Below are 19,019 nucleotides of genomic sequence, written 5' to 3' on the forward strand. Positions count from 1 at the left end.
CATAGAGACTAACTATGGAGAGAGGGGTTATAACTAAACCATGTTATAACACATAGAGACTAACTATGGAGAGAGGGGTTATAACTAAACCATCTAACTATACATAGAGACTAACTATGGAGAGAGGGGTTATAACTAAACCATCTAACTATACATAGAGACTAACTATGGAGAGAGGGGTTATAACTAAACCATCTAACTATACATAGAGACTAACTATGGAGAGAGGGGCTATAACTAAACCATCTAACTATACATAGAGACTTACTATGGAGAGAGGGGTTATAACTAAACCATGACGGCACACGTGAAGCCCATTTCTTTTGTCAGTTAGATTGGTTTACATCTTTGTGTCAAGTATAGGAACACTGAAGAGGCGTCTGCGCATTTGGGAAAAATTACTAAACTAGAAACATGAATCCAGTTTCACCCAGTTTCACCCAGGTTCACCCAGTTTCTAACTATTCAGACAGGGTCCAGCCAGTTCCCACATGATTATACCAGTTCAGTGTCTACCTGATTGAGCTGCTCCTGGTCGTGAAGGCTTCCCAGGACCCTCCGGTACTTCCTCTCTCTGTACTTCCTGCGGTGGAAAGTGGCCCGTTGCTCGGGCGACGCCCCCATGTGAAGCTCTTCCTCCAGGGGCAGGCTGGCCGCCCAGAAGCTGTTGGCGTTCTCATTTCCCACCTCCAGAAAGAGCTGCGATGTCAGAGGGCAGAGGTCAGAGGTCTAATGAACTATTATAACGGTGAAGTCAGAGAACAATCATGTAACATTTCATTAACATTAAAACTTTATTTTAAAACTAAAAGTGATATAATAATAACCTACTGTAGTCACTGAAAGTCTGTAGTGTAGAAGCATAATCCCAAATCCTATTACCGTAGCCAAACTAAAAGGTATGTGGTAAACTAGCCCATTCTTTCTGAAACGCCTTCTCCAGACTCCACAACTTCCACAGGAAGAACCTCAACACATTCCTTGTGATCTGGAGCACACATCAAACATCTCCGTACCTCCACCAGCTCGTTGCTCCAGATACTGCTGTCTAACTTCAGGCTCCTAACTTTAGAGAGGCTAGGGCCCAGGAACCGGTGCTGACCTGCGGGGGGGGGCACACACACACGCACACACGCACACGCACACACACACACACACACACACACACACACACACACACACACACACACACACACACACACACACACACACACACACACACACGGTTCAGTGACAAACAGACAAGACAGCAGATATCATAGAGGCATGGCTGGCAGCGTTTCACTGCTCTAATACTCTCTAGTTGAAGACTTCTTTGCAGCGTTCAACACAGCTAATTGGAAATGAAAGCAGAGAAAGAGAGAGAGAAGAGGCCATTAATTGCTAATGATTCATGAGTAATTAATTGTGTTTGTTGGTCGGTGTTTATTTGGGTGAACTGAAGGGTTAGGGTTGTTTATGCATTTTAAGATGGATGGATAAATAAAACATACTGGAGGAGAAGAAGAAGAGATTGATATGCATGTGGATCAGAGTCTCTCATGTGATTAGTGTGTTAGTGTGAAAGGCATCATTATCTATCAGATAGCTGATAGACTATAGACACGGGCTGGACAAAAGGGCCATGTACAATGATACACTTACCATGAGAGGGGACTCAATTATGAGAGTGAGTGAGTGAGTGAGTGAGTGAGTGAGTGAGCGGCCGAGCGAGTGAATGAGTGGGTGAGTGGGTGAGAGAGAAAGAGTGTAAGAAAGAAAGAAAGAGAGAAAGATAATCAAAGCTATGTTTGAGACTTAGTGATAAACGATGGGTGGCTTGTGATAAAAGCATCTGTTAAATGACCATATCATTATTACCGTGCATTATTATCCTGATTGTTAAATGGGACGCTGTTGAATAAAAGTCCTGATGTTTTACTTAAGTGGTTCGTAGGATTCAGAACGGTGTCTGCGTTGTACAACGACTCACTCTGTCTCAATACAACAGATCAAATACGAGTCTCTAAATTTTGTCCGTACTCTTTGCAACGAGGTGAAACGCCTTCAACCAAAACTAACAACAAGATACGCTTCCTCAGAATTCTAAACCTCACCCAGTTACAAAAATGTCCTATTAAAAAAAGTCTTAACTGACTGCTGTTATGAGCAACGTCCTCACTTTGTGGCATTTCATAAAGGAACACTTCCTACCTCCGCTTCAATCGCCCGAAACAGGAGACGCATTTGTGGTTGCCACGGAAATGGTTGCCGGGTTATTTGATGTAAAGGGTTGAATACTATTATTATAACATGTGTCATTCAGCGCAGTCGTCGTGTTTGACAGTGAGAAGAGAGAGAGGGGACAGGTATCAGAAACATTTAATACATGTAAAATCAGGCACTCTGGGGAGGTAGAGAGAGAGAGAGAGAGAGAGAGAGAGAGAGAGAGAGAGAGAGAGAGAGAGAGAGAGAGAGAGAGAGTGAGAGAGAGAGAGAGACACACACACACAGGGGTACAAACATCTACCTGGAGGCGAAAACATTCCCTGCCCAATATGCCCCCCCCCCCCCCCCCTAGACACAACTACGACAACATAACCAACAAAAACGGGTCACAACTCCCGCTGACACCCCTATCAGATCACAGCAAAATCACACTCTACTTTAACATATCTTTGCTCAATCATGAGGCATCGGAGTCAATGGAACTGAATAATATTAAGAAATGCTAGATGGAAGGAAAGTAGTGTAGAAATGTACCAAAAAAACAATTAGGCAACAACAAATTCAATCCCTTCAAGACAATTTCCTGGACAAAATGTTTAAATGTAATAGTGAAGGTGTAAACAGAATATTTCACCGCTTCCCTATCAAATCAAATCAAAAGAATGTCAAGCAGACAACCTAAGAACATCTACAACGCCGACAAATGGTTTGATGAAGAATGCAAAAATCTAAGAAAGAAATTGAGAAACCTGTCCAACAAAAAACAGAGGCCCAGAAAACCTGAGCCTATTTCACTACGGTGATTCACTAAAACAATACAGAAATACACTACGGAAAAAGAAGGAACAGCACGTCAGAAATCAGCTCAATGTAGATGAAGAATCCATAGAATCTAACCACTTCTGGGAAAACTCTAAACAAACAACAACATGAAGAGTTATCTATCCAACACAGATGTATAGGTAAACCACTTCTCCAATCTTTTTGGCTCTATAACAAAGAACAAACAGCAAAAACATATACATGATCAAATACTAATCTTAGAATTAACTATTAAAGACTACCAGAACCCACTGGATTCTCTAATTACCTTGAATGAACTACAGGACAAAATACAAACCCTGCTACACAAAAAGGCCTGTGGTGTTGATGGTATCCTGAATGAAATGATGAAATATACAGACCACAAATTCCAATTGGATATACTTAAACTCTTTAACATAATCCTCAGCTCTGGCATCTTCCCCAATATTTGGAACTGAGGACTGATCACCCCAATCCACAAAAGTGGAGACACATTTGTCCCCAATAACTACCGTGGGATATGCGTCAACAGCAACCTTGGGTAAATACTCATTAACGGCAGACTGGTACATTTTCTCAGTGAAAACAGTGTACTGAGAAAATGTCAAATTGGCTTCTTACCAAAGTACCGTACAACAGACCACGTATTCACTGTGCACACCCTAATTGATAAACAAACAAAACAAAGGAAAAGTCTTCTCATGCTTTGTTGATTTCAAAAAAGCTTTAGACTCAATTTGGCATGAGGGCCTGCTATACAAATTAATGGAAAGGGGTGTTGGGGGATAACATATGACGTTATAAAATCCATGTACACAAACAAGCGCACGGTTAAAATTGGCAAAAAAAACACACATTTCTTTCCACAGGGCCGTATCGACAAATTGGTCAGGGCACTAGAACAGTCTGCAGCACCCGGCCTCACCCTACTAGAATATGTCTACTGTTTGCTGCTGATGATCTGATGCTTCTGACCCCAACCAAGGAGAGCCTACAGCAGAACCTAGATCTTCTGCACAGATTCTGTCAGACCTGGGCCCTGACAGTAAATCGCAGTAAGACAAAAATAATGGTTTTGAAAAAAGGTCCAGTTCCCAAGAACATGAAAACAAATTGCATTTAGACACTGTTGCCCTAGAGCACACAAAAAAAACTATACATACCTTGGCCTAAACATAAGCGCCACAGGTAACTTCCACAAAGCTGTGAACGATCTGAGAGACAAGGCAAGAAGGGCCTTCATTGCCATCAAAACAAACATCAAATTCGACATGCCAATTAAGATCTGGCAAAAAAATACTTGAATCAGTTATAGAACCCATTGCCCTTTATGGTTGTGAGGTCTGGGGTCCGCTCACCAACCAAGAATTCACAAAACGAGACAAAAACCAAATTGAAACGCTGCATGCAGAATTCTGCAAAAAGTCTGAGTACAACTTTAACCACCAAATAATATATGCAGAGCAGAATTTGGCAGATACCCGCTTATTATCAAAATCCAGAAAAGAGCCGTTCAATTCTAAAACCACTGAAAAGGAAGCAATTCCCAAACTTTCCATAACAAAGCCATCACCCTCAGTGAAATAAAACTGGAGATATGTCCGTTAAGCAGGCTGGTCCTGGGGCTCTGTTCTCAAACACAAACACACCCCACAGAGCCCCAGGACAGCAACACAATTAGACCCAAACAAACAATCAACAAACAATCATGAGAAAACAAATAAAGATAATTACTTGACACATTGGAAAGAATTTCCCAAAAAACAGCGCAAACTAGAATGCTATTTGGCCCTAAACAGAGAGTACACAGTGGCATAATACCTGACCACTGTGACTGACCCAAACTTAAGGAAAGCTTTGACTATGTACAGACTCAGTGAGCTTAGCCTTGCTATTGAGAAAGGCCACCGTAGGTAAACCTCTCCACAAAATGAGGTGGAAATTGAGCTGCACTTCCTAACCTCCTGCCGAATGTATGACCATATTAGAGATACATATTTCCCTCAGATTACACAGATCCACAAAGAATTTGAAAACAAGTCCAATTTTGATAAACTCCCATATCTACTGGGTGAAATAACACAGTGTGCCACGAGAAAAGGTCAACCAGTGAAGAACAAACACCATTGTAAATACAACCGACATTTATGTTTATTTATTTTCTCTTTCATACTTTAACTATTTGCACATAATATGACATTTGAAAGGTCTTTATTCTTTTGGAACTTTTGTAAGTGTAATTGTCACGCCCTGGCCTTAGTTATCTTTGTTTTCTTTATTATGTTGGTTAGGCCAGGGTGTGACATGGGTGATTTATTGTGTTTCGTCTTGTCTAGGGGTTTATTAGAATAATGGGGTTGTGTTCAGTGTCGTTGTCTAGGTAAGTCTATGGTTGCCTGGAGTGGTTCTCAATCAGAGACAGGTGTTTATCGTTGTCTCTGATTGGGAACCATATTTAGGCAGCCATATTCTTTGGGTATTTTGTGGGTGATTGTTTCCTGTCTTTGTGTTTTATGCACCAGTTAGGACTGTTACGGTTTTCACGTTTATAGTTTTGTAGTTTGTTCATGTTTGAGTTTTCTTATTAAAGAACCATGAACTATAACCACACTGTGTTTTGGTCCGCCTCTCCTTCCCAGGAAGAAAACCGTGACAGTAATGTGTACTGTTAATATTTTATTTCACATTTGTTTATCTATTTCACTAGCTTTGGCAAAATAAACATGTGTTTCCCATGCCAATAAAGCCCTTGCAGTGAAATTGAATTGAACTGAGAGAGAGAGAAACAATTTGGTTCGAGGACACCATTCTGGACACACGACTTCCTAACGGGAAGCCAAGGAGAGGTCCCAGTAGCATCACAGACTAGGACATCAGAGCAGGGCTACACGTCACAGCAACTGTCTATTCTCTCTCTCCCCCTTTCATTCTCCACTCGCTTTAAGAAAAGAAAGACAATCTGGAATAATTGAATCATTCGTCTTATCATTAGAGTTTCTGTCACACCCTGATCTGTTTCACCTGTTCCTGTGATTGTCTCCACCCCCTCCAGGTGTCCCTTGTTTCCCCCAGTGTATTTATCCCTGTGTCTCCTGTCTCTCTGTGCCAGTGTATTTATCCCTGTGTTTCCTGTCTCTCTGTACCAGTGTATTTATCCCTGTGTTTCCTGTCTCTCTGTGCCAGTGTATTTATCCCTGTGTCTCCTGTCTCTCTGTGTCAGTGTATTTATCCCTGTGTTTCCTGTCTCTCTGTACCAGTGTATTTATCCCTGTGTTTCCTGCCTCTCTGTACCAGTGTATTTATCCCTGTGTTTCCTGTCTCTCTGTACCAGTGTATTTATCCCTGTGTCTCCTGTCTCTCTGTGTCAGTGTATTTATCCCTGTGTTTCCTGTCTCTCTGTACCAGTGTATTTATCCCTGTGTTTCCTGCCTCTCTGTACCAGTGTATTTACCCCTGTGTTTCCTGTCTCTCTGTACCAGTGTATTTATCCCTGTGTTTCCTGTCTCTCTGTACCAGTGTATTTATCCCTGTGTTTCCTGTCTCTCTGTGCCAGTGTATTTATCCCTGTTTCCTGCCTCTCTGTACCAGTGTATTTATCCCTGTGTTTCCTGTCACTCTGTACCAGTGTATTTATCCCTGTGTTTCCTGTCTCTCTGTGCCAGTGTATTTATCCCTGTGTGTCCTGCATTTTTCCCGTTCTCCTGCTTTTTGCATTCTCCTTTTTCTAGTCCTCCTGGTTTTGACCCTTGCCTGTTTCTGGACTTTGTACCCACCTGCCTGACCATTCTGCCTGCCTTGACCACGAGCCTGTCTGCCACTCTGTACCTCCTGGACTCTGATCTGGTTTTGACCTTTTTGCCTGTCCACAACCATTCTCTAGCCGAGCCCTTTGGATTATTTAACATTGTAAGACTCAAAACATCTGCCTCCTGTGTCTGCATTTGGGTCTTACCTTGTGCCTTGATCGTTTCCTCTAACTCCAGTTCTATAATTAACTTTATTGTCTGCAACACCCGAAACCTAATTAAAAGCATTTTTGTCATTGATTTTCCAACCCAGGTTGGGTAATTTAAGGCGAGTGGTCCGTCCGAGGACGACTTACTCATTTTGACTTTGCCCTACGCAGCTCACCTCCGCCGCATGTGTCGATAACATTAAACATTCCTGTAAATTAAATCATTTAAGGACCCGCTTGAAAAAGCCGCGGCGGAAACTTGAGGAATACCAATTACATGGGTTGAATTAAAACGTACGACAAAGACAGGGTATCTGAGACCTCCCTGAGGAGAGAGAATGGGAGAATGAAGAGTTGTGTGTTTGCTAGCATACGTGTGTGTGTGTGTGTGTGTGTGTGTGTGTGCATAGTCCTACGTGTTTGTGTACAAAGGTGGTGTCCTCTTAAACAAATCTACAAGACAAGGTTAAGTCACCAAGACTCCCAATTCATAATGGATTAGTCTAAAATATACTACCACCATGCACTGGGAGATCTATCTAATAGATACTACCACCATGCACTGGGAGATCTAATACATATTACCACCATGCACTGGGAGATCTAATACATGCTACCACCATGCACTGGGAGATCTAATACATATTACCACATGCACTGTGAGATCTATCTAATACATACTACCACCATGCACTGTGAGATCTAATACATGCTACCACCATGCACTGGGAGATCTAATACATATTACCACTATGCACTGGGAGATCTATCTAATACATACTACCACCATGCACTGGGAGATCTAATACATATTACCACCATGCACTGGGAGATCTAATACATGCTACCACGATGCACTGGGAGATCTAATACATACTACCACCATGCACTGGGAGATCTAATACATATTACCACCATGCACTGGGAGATCTAATACATATTACCACCATGCACTGTGAGATCTATCTAATACATACTACCACCATGCACTGTGAGATCTAATACATGCTACCACCATGCACTGGGAGATCTAATACATACTACCACCATGCACTGGGAGATCTAATACATATTACCACCATGCACTGTGAGATCTATCTAATACATACTACCACCATGCACTGGGAGATCTATCTAATACATACTACCACCATGCACTGTGAGATCTAATACATGCTACCACCATGCACTGGGAGATCTATCTAATACATACTACCACCATGCACTGGGAGATCTATCTAATACATACTACCACCATGCACTGGGAGATCTATCTAATACATGCTACCACCATGCACTGGGAGATCTATCTAATACATACTACCACCATGCACTGGGAGATCTAATACATATTACCACTATGCACTGGGAGATCTATCTAATACATACTACCACCATGCACTGGGAGATCTAATACATATTACCACCATGCACTGGGAGATCTAATACATGCTACCACCATGCACTGGGAGATCTATCTAATACATAATACCACCATGCACTGTGAGATCTAATACATACTACCACCATGCACTGTGAGATCTAATACATACTACCACCATGCACTGGGAGATCTAATACATACTACCACCATGCACTGGGAGATCTATCTAATACATAATACCACCATGCACTGTGAGATCTAATACATACTACCACCATGCACTGTGAGATCTAATACATACTACCACCATGCACTGGGAGATCTAATACATATTACCACCATGCACTGTGAGATCTATCTAATACATACTACCACCATGCACTGTGAGATCTAATACATACTACCACCATGCACTGTGAGATCTAATACATACTACCACCATGCACTGGGAGATCTATCTAATACATAATACCACCATGCACTGTGAGATCTAATACATATTACCACCATGCACTGGGAGATCTAATACATATTACCACCATGCACTGTGAGATCTATCTAATACATACTACCACCATGCACTGTGAGATCTAATACATATTACCACCATGCACTGTGAGATCTATCTAATACATACTACCACCATGCACTGGGAGATCTAATACATACTACCACCATGCACTGGGAGATCTATATAATACATACTACCACCATGCACTGTGAGATCTAATACATACTACCACCATGCACTGAGAGATCTATCTAATACATACTACCACCATGCACTGTGAGATCTAATACATACTACCACCATGCACTGTGAGATCTAATACATACTACCACCATGCACTGGGAGATCTAATACATATTACCACCATGCACTGTGAGATCTATCTAATACATACTACCACCATGCACTGTGAGATCTAATACATACTACCACCATGCACTGTGAGATCTATCTAATACATACTACCACCATGCACTGGAGATCTATATAATGCATACTACGACCATGCACTGGGAGATCTATCTAATACATACTACCACCATGCACTGGGAGATCTATCTAATACCTACTACCACCATGCACTGTGAGATCTAATACATACTACCACCATGCACTGGGATATCTATCTAATACATACTACCACCATGCACTGGGAGATCTATATAATACATACTACCACCAGGGGGAGGTTTATGACCCCCATAAATACCTTTCCCATTCTTCTTCTCTCTACTCTACCAATGTGACTATTGAAAATCCCTTTGTTAACATTGAGAGAGAGTCTGGTGACATCAAAAGATGGGAACGGAACCATATTTCGGTAATCCAACCAGCTGAAAATATGCGTTGGTACTAAATTAATATGATGCCAGATCAGTTGGCGTCTGAGACATTATTACTTATGATAGGACGACATAAACTCTATTTATCCGATTCACATGGAATTGTTGTGCAATTTAAATGTTTAAAAATGTAACTATTTGTGAAAAGATGAAATGCAATTTTAGCTTCCAAATGAGAGAATTGGATTTTCATGAGTGAACTATGCTCAACTCAGTGGCCCCGCCCACTTCAACAGACATTGGTTATAAACTATGAAACACGCCCTTCTCTCCCCTCCTATATAAAGCCCTTAACTAAAAGGTAACTTTCTGTTGCGAGGACATTAGGGCGACAGGCCTACATTAAAAACGCTCAGACAATAACCTGTTCTGCGGACATGTGGACTTGAGGTCCCCACGTTGAAAGGACAAAGAACTAAGCCAACCTCAGCAAGAATCAAACGAAATTAGCATTGAATTTCAATGGGAAGGTGACGACCTACATGTCGGAAGGATGAATTTTGACTATACCAGCCAGAATATAGCATGAGCATATAGCATGGCAGCTTGGTATGAACTTTGAAGTGTTATTCACTAAAGAAGTGATACCTCCTAGCCGTCGCATTAGCGCAGCAACTGTAGACGTGGGCTAGGAGAGGACGGACAGAGTACCAATTCTACCACGCTCCAGTTCACCACTAGACAGTCTTCCGAGAACCAGAGATCCATACTGGACAACCCGGCATACCATCTACGACCAATCTACCGAAGCGCAGCTCAGAGTAAATACTTATTGCATTTTCCTTTTTATTTAGAATGCATAAGATTCTGTATTTACGATAGTACAGCTTCTCCCTTTGTTACTCAGTCTTCCCGCTCTTTCACTCAACCCCAGCCCCTTTTCTTTGTGTAAACAGCCGCTGTATCGGCTCCGTTCGCCAGGTCCATCAATGTAGGATTCATTCTGTGTGATTAGTTAGGTATTTAGTAAATAAAGAATTAAAACCAAATTATGTATTGCTGATTCAACTCGTTAGCCAGGGTTCGTGAAAATAACCAATAATTTACAACTTTAATGAGACTAAACAAGGTGACGATTAAATATTGACTGCAATTGATGTAAAAGATGACCAGGTCTTTAAGAGTTTATTCGGAAGATAACAGCTCTATAAACATTATTTTGTGGTTGTCACGCCCTGACTTTAGAGATCCTTATTTATTCTCTATGTTTGGTTAGGTCAGGGTGTGACTCGGGAATCAATGTTTTCTATTTCTTTGTTGTTTTTGCCAAGTGTGGTTCCCAATCAGAGGCAGCTGTCTATCTCTGATTGGGGATCATATATAAGTTGTGATTTTCCGACATTGCATTTGTGGGGAGCAATTTTCTTTTTAGCCGTTTTGTTGCCTGACAGAACTGTGCGCTTTCGTTTTTTCGTTGCGGTGTTCAGTGCATGAACGCCAACTACGCTGCACCTTGGTCTCCTTCTTCAACCCACAAGTATTGTTACAGTGGTGCCCCGACTTTCTAGTTAATTACATTCACCTGATTAGCTAATCAGGTAATATGAATTACAGAGAAATTATTTTATAGAATAGCATGTCATATCACTTAATCCGGCATAGCCAAAGACACGACACCTGGAATTAAAATACATTTGGGGGGGTAGGGGGGTTGCACAACATGCCTACCACTTTGAAGATGCAAAATATTTTTACAATTACAGCTGCAAGTCTCGTGGGGTATGTCTCTATAAGCTTGGCACATCTAGCCACTGGGATTTTTGCCCATTCTTCAAGGCAAAACTGCTCCAGCTCCTTCAAGTTGGATGGGTTACGCTGGTGTACAGCAATCTTTAGGTCATACCACAGATTCTCAATTGGATTGAGGTCTGGGCTTTGACTAGGCCATTCCAAGACATGTAAATAGTTCCCCATAAACCACTCGAGTGTCGCTTTAGCAGTATGCTTAGGGTCAATGTCCTGCTGGAAGGTGAACCTCCATCCCAGTCTCAAATCTCTGGAAGACATCTCAAGAATGTCCCTGTATTTAGCGCCATCTATCACTCATTCATTTCTGACCAGTTTCCCAGTCCCTGCTGATGAAAAACTTTCCCACAGCATGATGCTGCCACCACCATGCTTCACTGGGGGGAAGGTGTACTCGGGGTGATGAGAGGAGTTGGGTTTGCCCCAGACATTGCGTTTTCCTTGATGGCTAAAAAGCTTTTAGCCTCATTTGACCAGAGTACCTTCTTCCATATGTTTGGCAAATACAAATGTGTTTCCTTATTTTTTTTTTAAGCATTGGCTTTGTTTTGGCCACTCTTCCGTAAAGCCCAGCTCTGTGGAGTGTACGGCTTAAAGTTGTCCCATGGACAGATACTCCATTCTTCGCTGTGGAGCCTTGCAGCTCCTTCAGGGTTATCTTTGGTCTCTTTGTTGTCTCTCTGATTAATGCCCTCCTTGTCTGGTCTGTGAGTTTTCGTGGGCGGCCCTCTCATGACAGGTTGGTTGTGGTGCCATATTCTTTCAATTTTTTATAATGGATTTATTGGTGCTCTGTGGGATGTTCAAAGTTTCTGATATTTTTTTATAACCTAACCCTGATCTGTACTTCTCCACAACTTTGTTCCTGACCAGTTTGGAGAGGTCCTTGATCTTCATGGTGCCACTTGCTTAGCGGTGATGCAGACTCTGGGGCCTTTCAGAACAGGTGTAAATATACTGAGATCATGTGACAGATCATGTGACTTCTGAAGGTAATTGGTTGCACTAGATCTTATTTGGGGTTTTCATAGCAAAGGGAGTGAATACATACGCACCACTTTACAATTTTTACATTTTTACATTATTTTGAAACAAGTTATTTTTTTTCATTTCACTTCACCAATTTGGACTATTTTGTGTATGTCCATTACATGAAATCCAAATAAAAAAAATATATTTAAATTACATTCTGTAATGCAAAAAAAAAAAAGGGAAAATGACAAGGGGGCTGAATACTTTTGCAAGGCACTGTATTCTCCGTTTTTATTTAATCTAATCCGTCCGGCTAGTCAGAGGCTAGGAAAGCACACACAAATTCCCACCCTGGGTGGTGTAACACATTAACTCTTACTAGTCTTTCTGGGTGGTGTAACACATTAACTCTTATTAGTCTTCCTGGGTGGTGTAACACATGAACTCTTAATCATCTCCCTGGGTGGTGTAACACATGAGCTCTTAATCATCTCCCTGGGTGGTGTAACACATTAACTCTTACTAGTCTTCCTGGGTGGTGTAACACATTAACTCTTACTAGTCTTTCTGGGTGGTGTAACACATAAACTCTTAATCATCTCCCTGGGTGGTGTAACACATGAGCTCTTAATCATCTCCCTGGGTGGTGTAACACATTAACTCTTACTAGTCTTTCTGGGTGGTGTAACACATGAACTCTTACTAGTCTTTCTGGGTGGTGTAACACATTAACTCTTACTAGTCTTCCTGGGTGGTGTAACACATGAGCTCTTAATCATCTCCCTGGGTGGTGTAACACATTAACTCTTACTAGTCTCCCTGGGTGGTGTAACACATGAACTCTTAGTAGTCTTCCTGGGTGGTGTAACACATGAACTCTTACTAGTCTTTCTGGGTGGTGTAACACATGAACTCTTACTAGTCTTCCTGGGTGGTGTAACACATGAGCTCTTAATCATCTCCCTGGGTGGTGTAACACATGAACTCTTACTAGTCTTTCTGGGTGGTGTAACACATTAACTCTTAGTAGTCTTTCTAGGTGGTGTAACACATTAACTCTTAGTAGTCTTCCTGGGTGGTGTAACACATTAACTCTTACTAGTCTTTCTGGGTGGTGTAACACATTAACTCTTACTTGTCTTTCTGGGTGGTGTAACACATTAACTCTTAGTAGTCTTTCTGGGTGGTGTAACACATTAACTCTTAGTAGTCTTTCTGGGTGGTGTAACACATGAACTCTTAGTAGTCTTTCTGGGTGGTGTAACACATTAACTCTTAGTAGTCTTTCTGGGTGGTGTAACACATTAACTCTTAGTAGTCTTTCTGGGTGGTGTAACACATGAACTCTTAGTAGTCTTTCTGGGTGGTGTAACACATTAACTCTTAGTAGTCTTTCTGGGTGGTGTAACACATGATATCAGTGAGGCGTTCCTTTTTTTATTTTCACTATCGCACACCTGTCTATTCTCTTTTTCTCTCGCTACCTCTCTCTTCTTTATCTCCTTCTCATTCTCTCCCTGGCTTGTACTCTTCCTTTTCTCTCTCTCTCTGTCTCTCTCTGAAACGGTTGGTTTCACCCTCTGTCCACCCATCCCCTGTTCCATTTGTGAAAAGTGAGGCGAGGAGTCAAGCTCTATTTTCATGTTCAACAGAGTCCATCAATCAGTTAAAGTGAAGAGCAAGAAGAAGGAGGAGGAGAGGGAAGGAGAGGGAGAAGGAGGCAGGGTGAGGAAGGGAAGCAGGGAAGCAGGGGACAAGAGACAAAAGAGGACAGAAGGAATGCCTGTGTGAAGGAGAGGTATGGAGGGAGTGGAAGTAGAGTCTATAGACAGAAGTCTGGAGAATAAAGGAACGAAAAGTTCGGAGAGTGACATTGGCATAGCGGCAGTCTCTTTAGTACCTGCACACTTCTTACAGATGACAACCCCCAGATTGATGGAGGCCCATTCGGGCTGCGACGCTCGGCAGTCGGCACAGATCCTGTTGGACTCGTTGAACCAGATCTTCTCGGCCACTTCATAATCGGAGAGCGTTTCGGCTATCGATTCCTGGAATGCTTCAATCCACTCCTCTTTCTCCCTTTCCGATTCGGCCGTGAAGCTGAAACAAAAAAAAATAAAAAATAAATATATATATATATATATATATATATATATATATATTTTTTTTTTTAAACCACATTATTGATGTTAGCAGACCAATTAAACAGTACATACAATTTGTGTTGCTTCATGTGGTGGGGTTATATGGTTTCTTTACATTGTGGGTGATGTGTACGGGTTGAATAGGGTTAAGTGCAATGATGCATATAAAACCTGTATTGCTGACGGTACGTATAGGCCAATTAGAGGTTTTGAAGCAAACGGTCGGCCATATTGGTAGTCCTCAGAAGGAGCAGTCCTACATTGGAATGTATAGGCTCTAGAGTATTTCAATGACATTTTTCAAGGTCAAAATTTGACTTATTTAAGTATTTATTGTGGTAGTGGGGACAGTAACATGCGTACTCTCTAAAATAAATACTTATATATATATATATTTTCTTTTCTGTTCACATAATAAAAAATACACATTAAGGTGTCTATAATAGATCCAAGACAGTGTGGTTCAAGCCCTGAATGCTGATTGGCTGACAGCCGTGATATATCAGACCGTATACCATGGGTATGACTAAACATTTATTTGTACTGCTCTAAGTACGTTGGTAAGCAGTTTACAAATAGTCATAAAGGCCTAAAAACAAATAAATTAGCAAAAATGTCTAAAAAAACATGTTTTTTCTTTGTCATTATAGTGTATTGTCTGTAGATTGTTGAGGGAAAAAAACTATTGAATCAATTTTAGAATAAGGCTGTTAACCTAACAAAATGTGGAAAAAGTCAAGGGGTCTGAATACTTTCCGAAGGCACGGAATATACAAAAGTATGTGGACACCCCTTAAAATTAGTAGATTTCACTATTTCAGTCAAACCCTTTGCTGAGAGGTGTATAAAATCAAACACACGGCCATGCAATCTCCATAGACACATATTGACAGTAGAATGGCCTTACTGAAGAGCTCAGTGACTTTCAAAGTGGCACCGTCATAGGATGCCACCTATCCAACAAGTCAGTTTGTGAAATGTCTGCCCTGCTAGAGCTGCCACGGTCAACTGTAAATGCTGTTATTACGAAGTGCTGTTATTGTGAAGTGAAAAGGTCTAGGAGAAACAACGGCTCAGCTGCGACGTGGTAGGCCACACAAGCTCACAGAATGGGACCGCCGAGTGCTGAAATGTGTAGCACAGCGGTGGGAAACTCCAGTCCTCTAGTGCATGATTGGTGTTACACTTTTTCTCCATTCCTAGCAAACACAGCAGATGAATCAAATTGCATTCAAAACGGAAGATCACGATCAGGACTGGAGTTGCTCACCCTTGGTGTAGCATGTAAAACATTGTCTGTCCTCGGTTACAACACTCACTACCGAGTTCCAAACTGCCTCTGGGAGCAACGTCAGCACAATAACTGTTTTGTCGGGAGCTTCATGAAATGGGTTTCTATGGCCGAGCAGCCTACCGAACAGCCATTCAAGCCTACCATAACCATGTGCAATGCCCAGCGTCGGCTGGAGTGGTGTAAAGCTCGCCGCCATTGGACTGGAGCAGTGGAAAAGTGTTCTCTGGAGTGATGAATCACTCTTCACCTTCTGTCAGTCCGACATACGAATCTGGGTTTGGCAGATGCCAGGTGAACGCTACCTACCCAAATAAATAGTGCCACTGTAAAGTTTCGTGGAGGAGGAATAATGGTCTGGGGGTTCATGGTTCGGGCTAGGCCCCTTAGTTCCAATGAAGGGAAATCTTAGTAGACAATCACACTCTAGACAATTCTGTGCTCCCAACTTTGAGGTAACAGTTTCAGCACGACAATGCCCCCGTGCTCAAACTGAGGTCCATACAGAAAAAGAGATCGGTCTGGAAGAACTTGACTGGCCTGCAAAGAGCCCTGACCACAACCCCAAAAACACCTTTGGGATGAATTGGAACACCGACTGCGAGGTTAAACACATCATTGGTTAAGTGTGTGTGCGTGCGTGTGTGCGTGCGCGTGTGCACGTGCATGTGCGTGTGTGTGTGTGTGTGTGTGTGTGTGTGTAGGGGTATACCGTGGCTTCACCTCCCTTTGCACTTTTCTTATTTTGTTGCTTTACAACCTGGAATTGAAATATCATTTTTGGGGGTTTGTATAATTTGATTTACACAACATGCCACCTTTTGCTACAATTACAGCTGCAAGTCTCTTGGGGTATGTCTCTATAAGCTTGGCACATCTAGCCACTGGGATTGTTGCCCATTCTTCAAGGCAAAACTGCTCCAGATCCTTCAAGTTGGATGGGTTACGCTGGTGTACAGCAATCTTTAAGTCATACCACAGATTCTCAATTGGATTGAGGTCTGGGCTTTGACTGGGCAATTCCAAGACATTTAAATGTTTCCCCTTAAACCACTTGAGTGTTGCTTTAGCAGTATGCTTAGGGTCATTGTCCTGCTGGAAGGTGAACCTCCGTCCCAGTCTCAAATCTCTGGAAGATTGAAACAGGTTTCCCTCAAGAATTTCCCTGTATTTAGCGCCATCCATCATTTCTTCAATTCTGACCAGTTTCCCAGTCCCTGCCGATGAAAACATACCTACAGCATGATACTGCCACCACCATGCTTCACTGTGGGGATGGTGTTCAAGGTGCTGAGATGTGTTGGGTTTGGGCCAGACCTTCGGGAGTCTCCCACATGCCTTTTGGCAAACACCAAACGTGTTTGCTTATTTTTTCTTTAAGCAATGGCTTTTTCCTGGGCACTCTTCTGTAAAGCCCATCTCTGTGGAATGTACAGCTTAAAGTGGTCCTGTGGACAGATACTCCAATCTCTGCTGTGAGGCTTTGCAGCTCCTTCAGGGTTATCTTCGGTCTCTTTGTTGTCTCTCTGATTAATGCCCTCCTTGCCTCGTCCGTGAGTTTTGGTGGGCGGCCGTCTCTTGGCAGGTTTGTTGTGGTGCCATATTCTTTCATTTTTTTAATGATGGTTTTAATGGTGCTCCGTGGGATGTTCAAAGTTTCTGATATTTTTTGTTATAACCCAATCCTGATCTGTGCTTCTCCACAACTTTGTCCCTGACCTGTTTGGAGAGATCCTTGGTCTTCATGGTTGCTTGGTGGTGCCCCTTGCTTAGTGGTGTTGCAGACTCTGGGGCCTTTCAGAACAGGTGTATGTATATATACTGAGATCATGTGACACTTCAATTGCATACAGGTGGACTTTATATAACTAATTATGCGACTTCTGAAGGTAATTGTTTGCAGCAGATATTATTTAGGAGCTTATAACAAAGGGGGTGAATATATATTTTTCCCCTTTAAAAAAAAAAACAAGTTATTTTGTTCATTTCACTTCATCAATTTGGACTATTTTGTGTGTGTCCATTACATGAAATCAAAATCAATTTCAATTACAGGTCGTCATTCAACAAAATAGGAAAAATGCCTAAGGGGTGTGAATACTTTTGCAAGGCACTGTAAACAGGTCCTTTGACATCGTCAGTGTAATATGAAACATTAACGGAGAACATTGGAATAATATTCTCACATGAGAGGGAGAGTGAAAGAAAGAGAGAGGAAGGAAGGGAGAGAGTGAGACAGAGTGGGAAATGAAAAACAGGGAGGGAAGATGAGAACATTGGAGAAAAATGTTGATGTGTCAGCCATTAGAGTCCATATAAGTGCATGTGTGCAAAATAATAAATGTCTCAGACAGTGTGTGTATGTGTGTGTGTATATTTCAATCTCAGACACACACACACACACACACACACACACACTCCTTATCAGTCATGTTGCTCTTTTTCTACCACTCAGAATCCTTTAGCACACAATCCTTTTCCCTCTGCTTTCACAGAAACACACATTCCTATCCCCCCTGCCAGTCTCTCGGGCTGGGAGAGGAAGAGCTCCCATTGGGTGCCTGTCAGGGCCTAAAGTGACTGGGAGTCATCCGAGACTGGTGCTACCCTGTCACTTACTCCAGCCATGTCTCACTCATTAGGCTTCTAGCAAGACAACTACTGAGCGGAATGCTTCCCCCGAAGCTTTTCAACATATCTATTACTTTCTCTCACAGGCAAGCATAAAGATGCACACATTGCAGCTGCGAGTAGAGCTGGTGAATCTCTCTCTCTCTCTCTCTTTTTTTCTTGCTGCTGGAAAGAAGGAAGGAAGAGAGGGAGGGAGGATAGGAGATGAGGGAGGAGAGAAGAGGAGAGAAGCTGAGATGAAGTTAGTCTGGTGGTTTCCATGGTAACCTCTCGTTCTGTCTCCCCCACCCCATCTCCCTCTCCATCCCTCTCTTTCCTGTTGACACAGAGGGTCGGTGGTAGTATATCCCAGAGTAGCATCAGCAGCAGCAGTTGGGATCGATAGGAGAGCATCTGAACTCAATCAACCTATCTGCTTTCTGCTGAGGACAATTCCAAAGTGATGACTGCTCCCATCAGGACTTGAACAACTGCCTCAAAGACCACAGAAGAAGTGGGAGAGTGAACTACTGCCTCCAAGACCACAGAAGA

The 19,019-nt window shown here is 42.2% G+C and overlaps 1 protein-coding gene across 1 annotated transcript in view; it reads right to left on the reverse strand.

The window, feature by feature from the left end:
* arap2 (ArfGAP with RhoGAP domain, ankyrin repeat and PH domain 2) overlaps positions 1–19,019 on the reverse strand; it is a 230,983-nt gene that overhangs the window by 113,476 nt on the left and 98,488 nt on the right. The window contains exons 11-13 of the mRNA XM_036958269.2: positions 14,323–14,522; positions 1,017–1,102; positions 517–699 (exon numbers count right to left, since the gene is read on the reverse strand). Of these exons, the coding sequence (XP_036814164.2) occupies positions 517–699; positions 1,017–1,102; positions 14,323–14,522 (469 nt within the window). The remainder of the gene's footprint in view (positions 1–516; positions 700–1,016; positions 1,103–14,322; positions 14,523–19,019) is intronic.

This window comes from Oncorhynchus mykiss, chromosome 21 (assembly GCF_057628025.1).
Source record: "Oncorhynchus mykiss isolate SJ-2025 chromosome 21, ASM5762802v1, whole genome shotgun sequence".
NCBI lineage: Eukaryota > Metazoa > Chordata > Actinopteri > Salmoniformes > Salmonidae > Oncorhynchus > Oncorhynchus mykiss.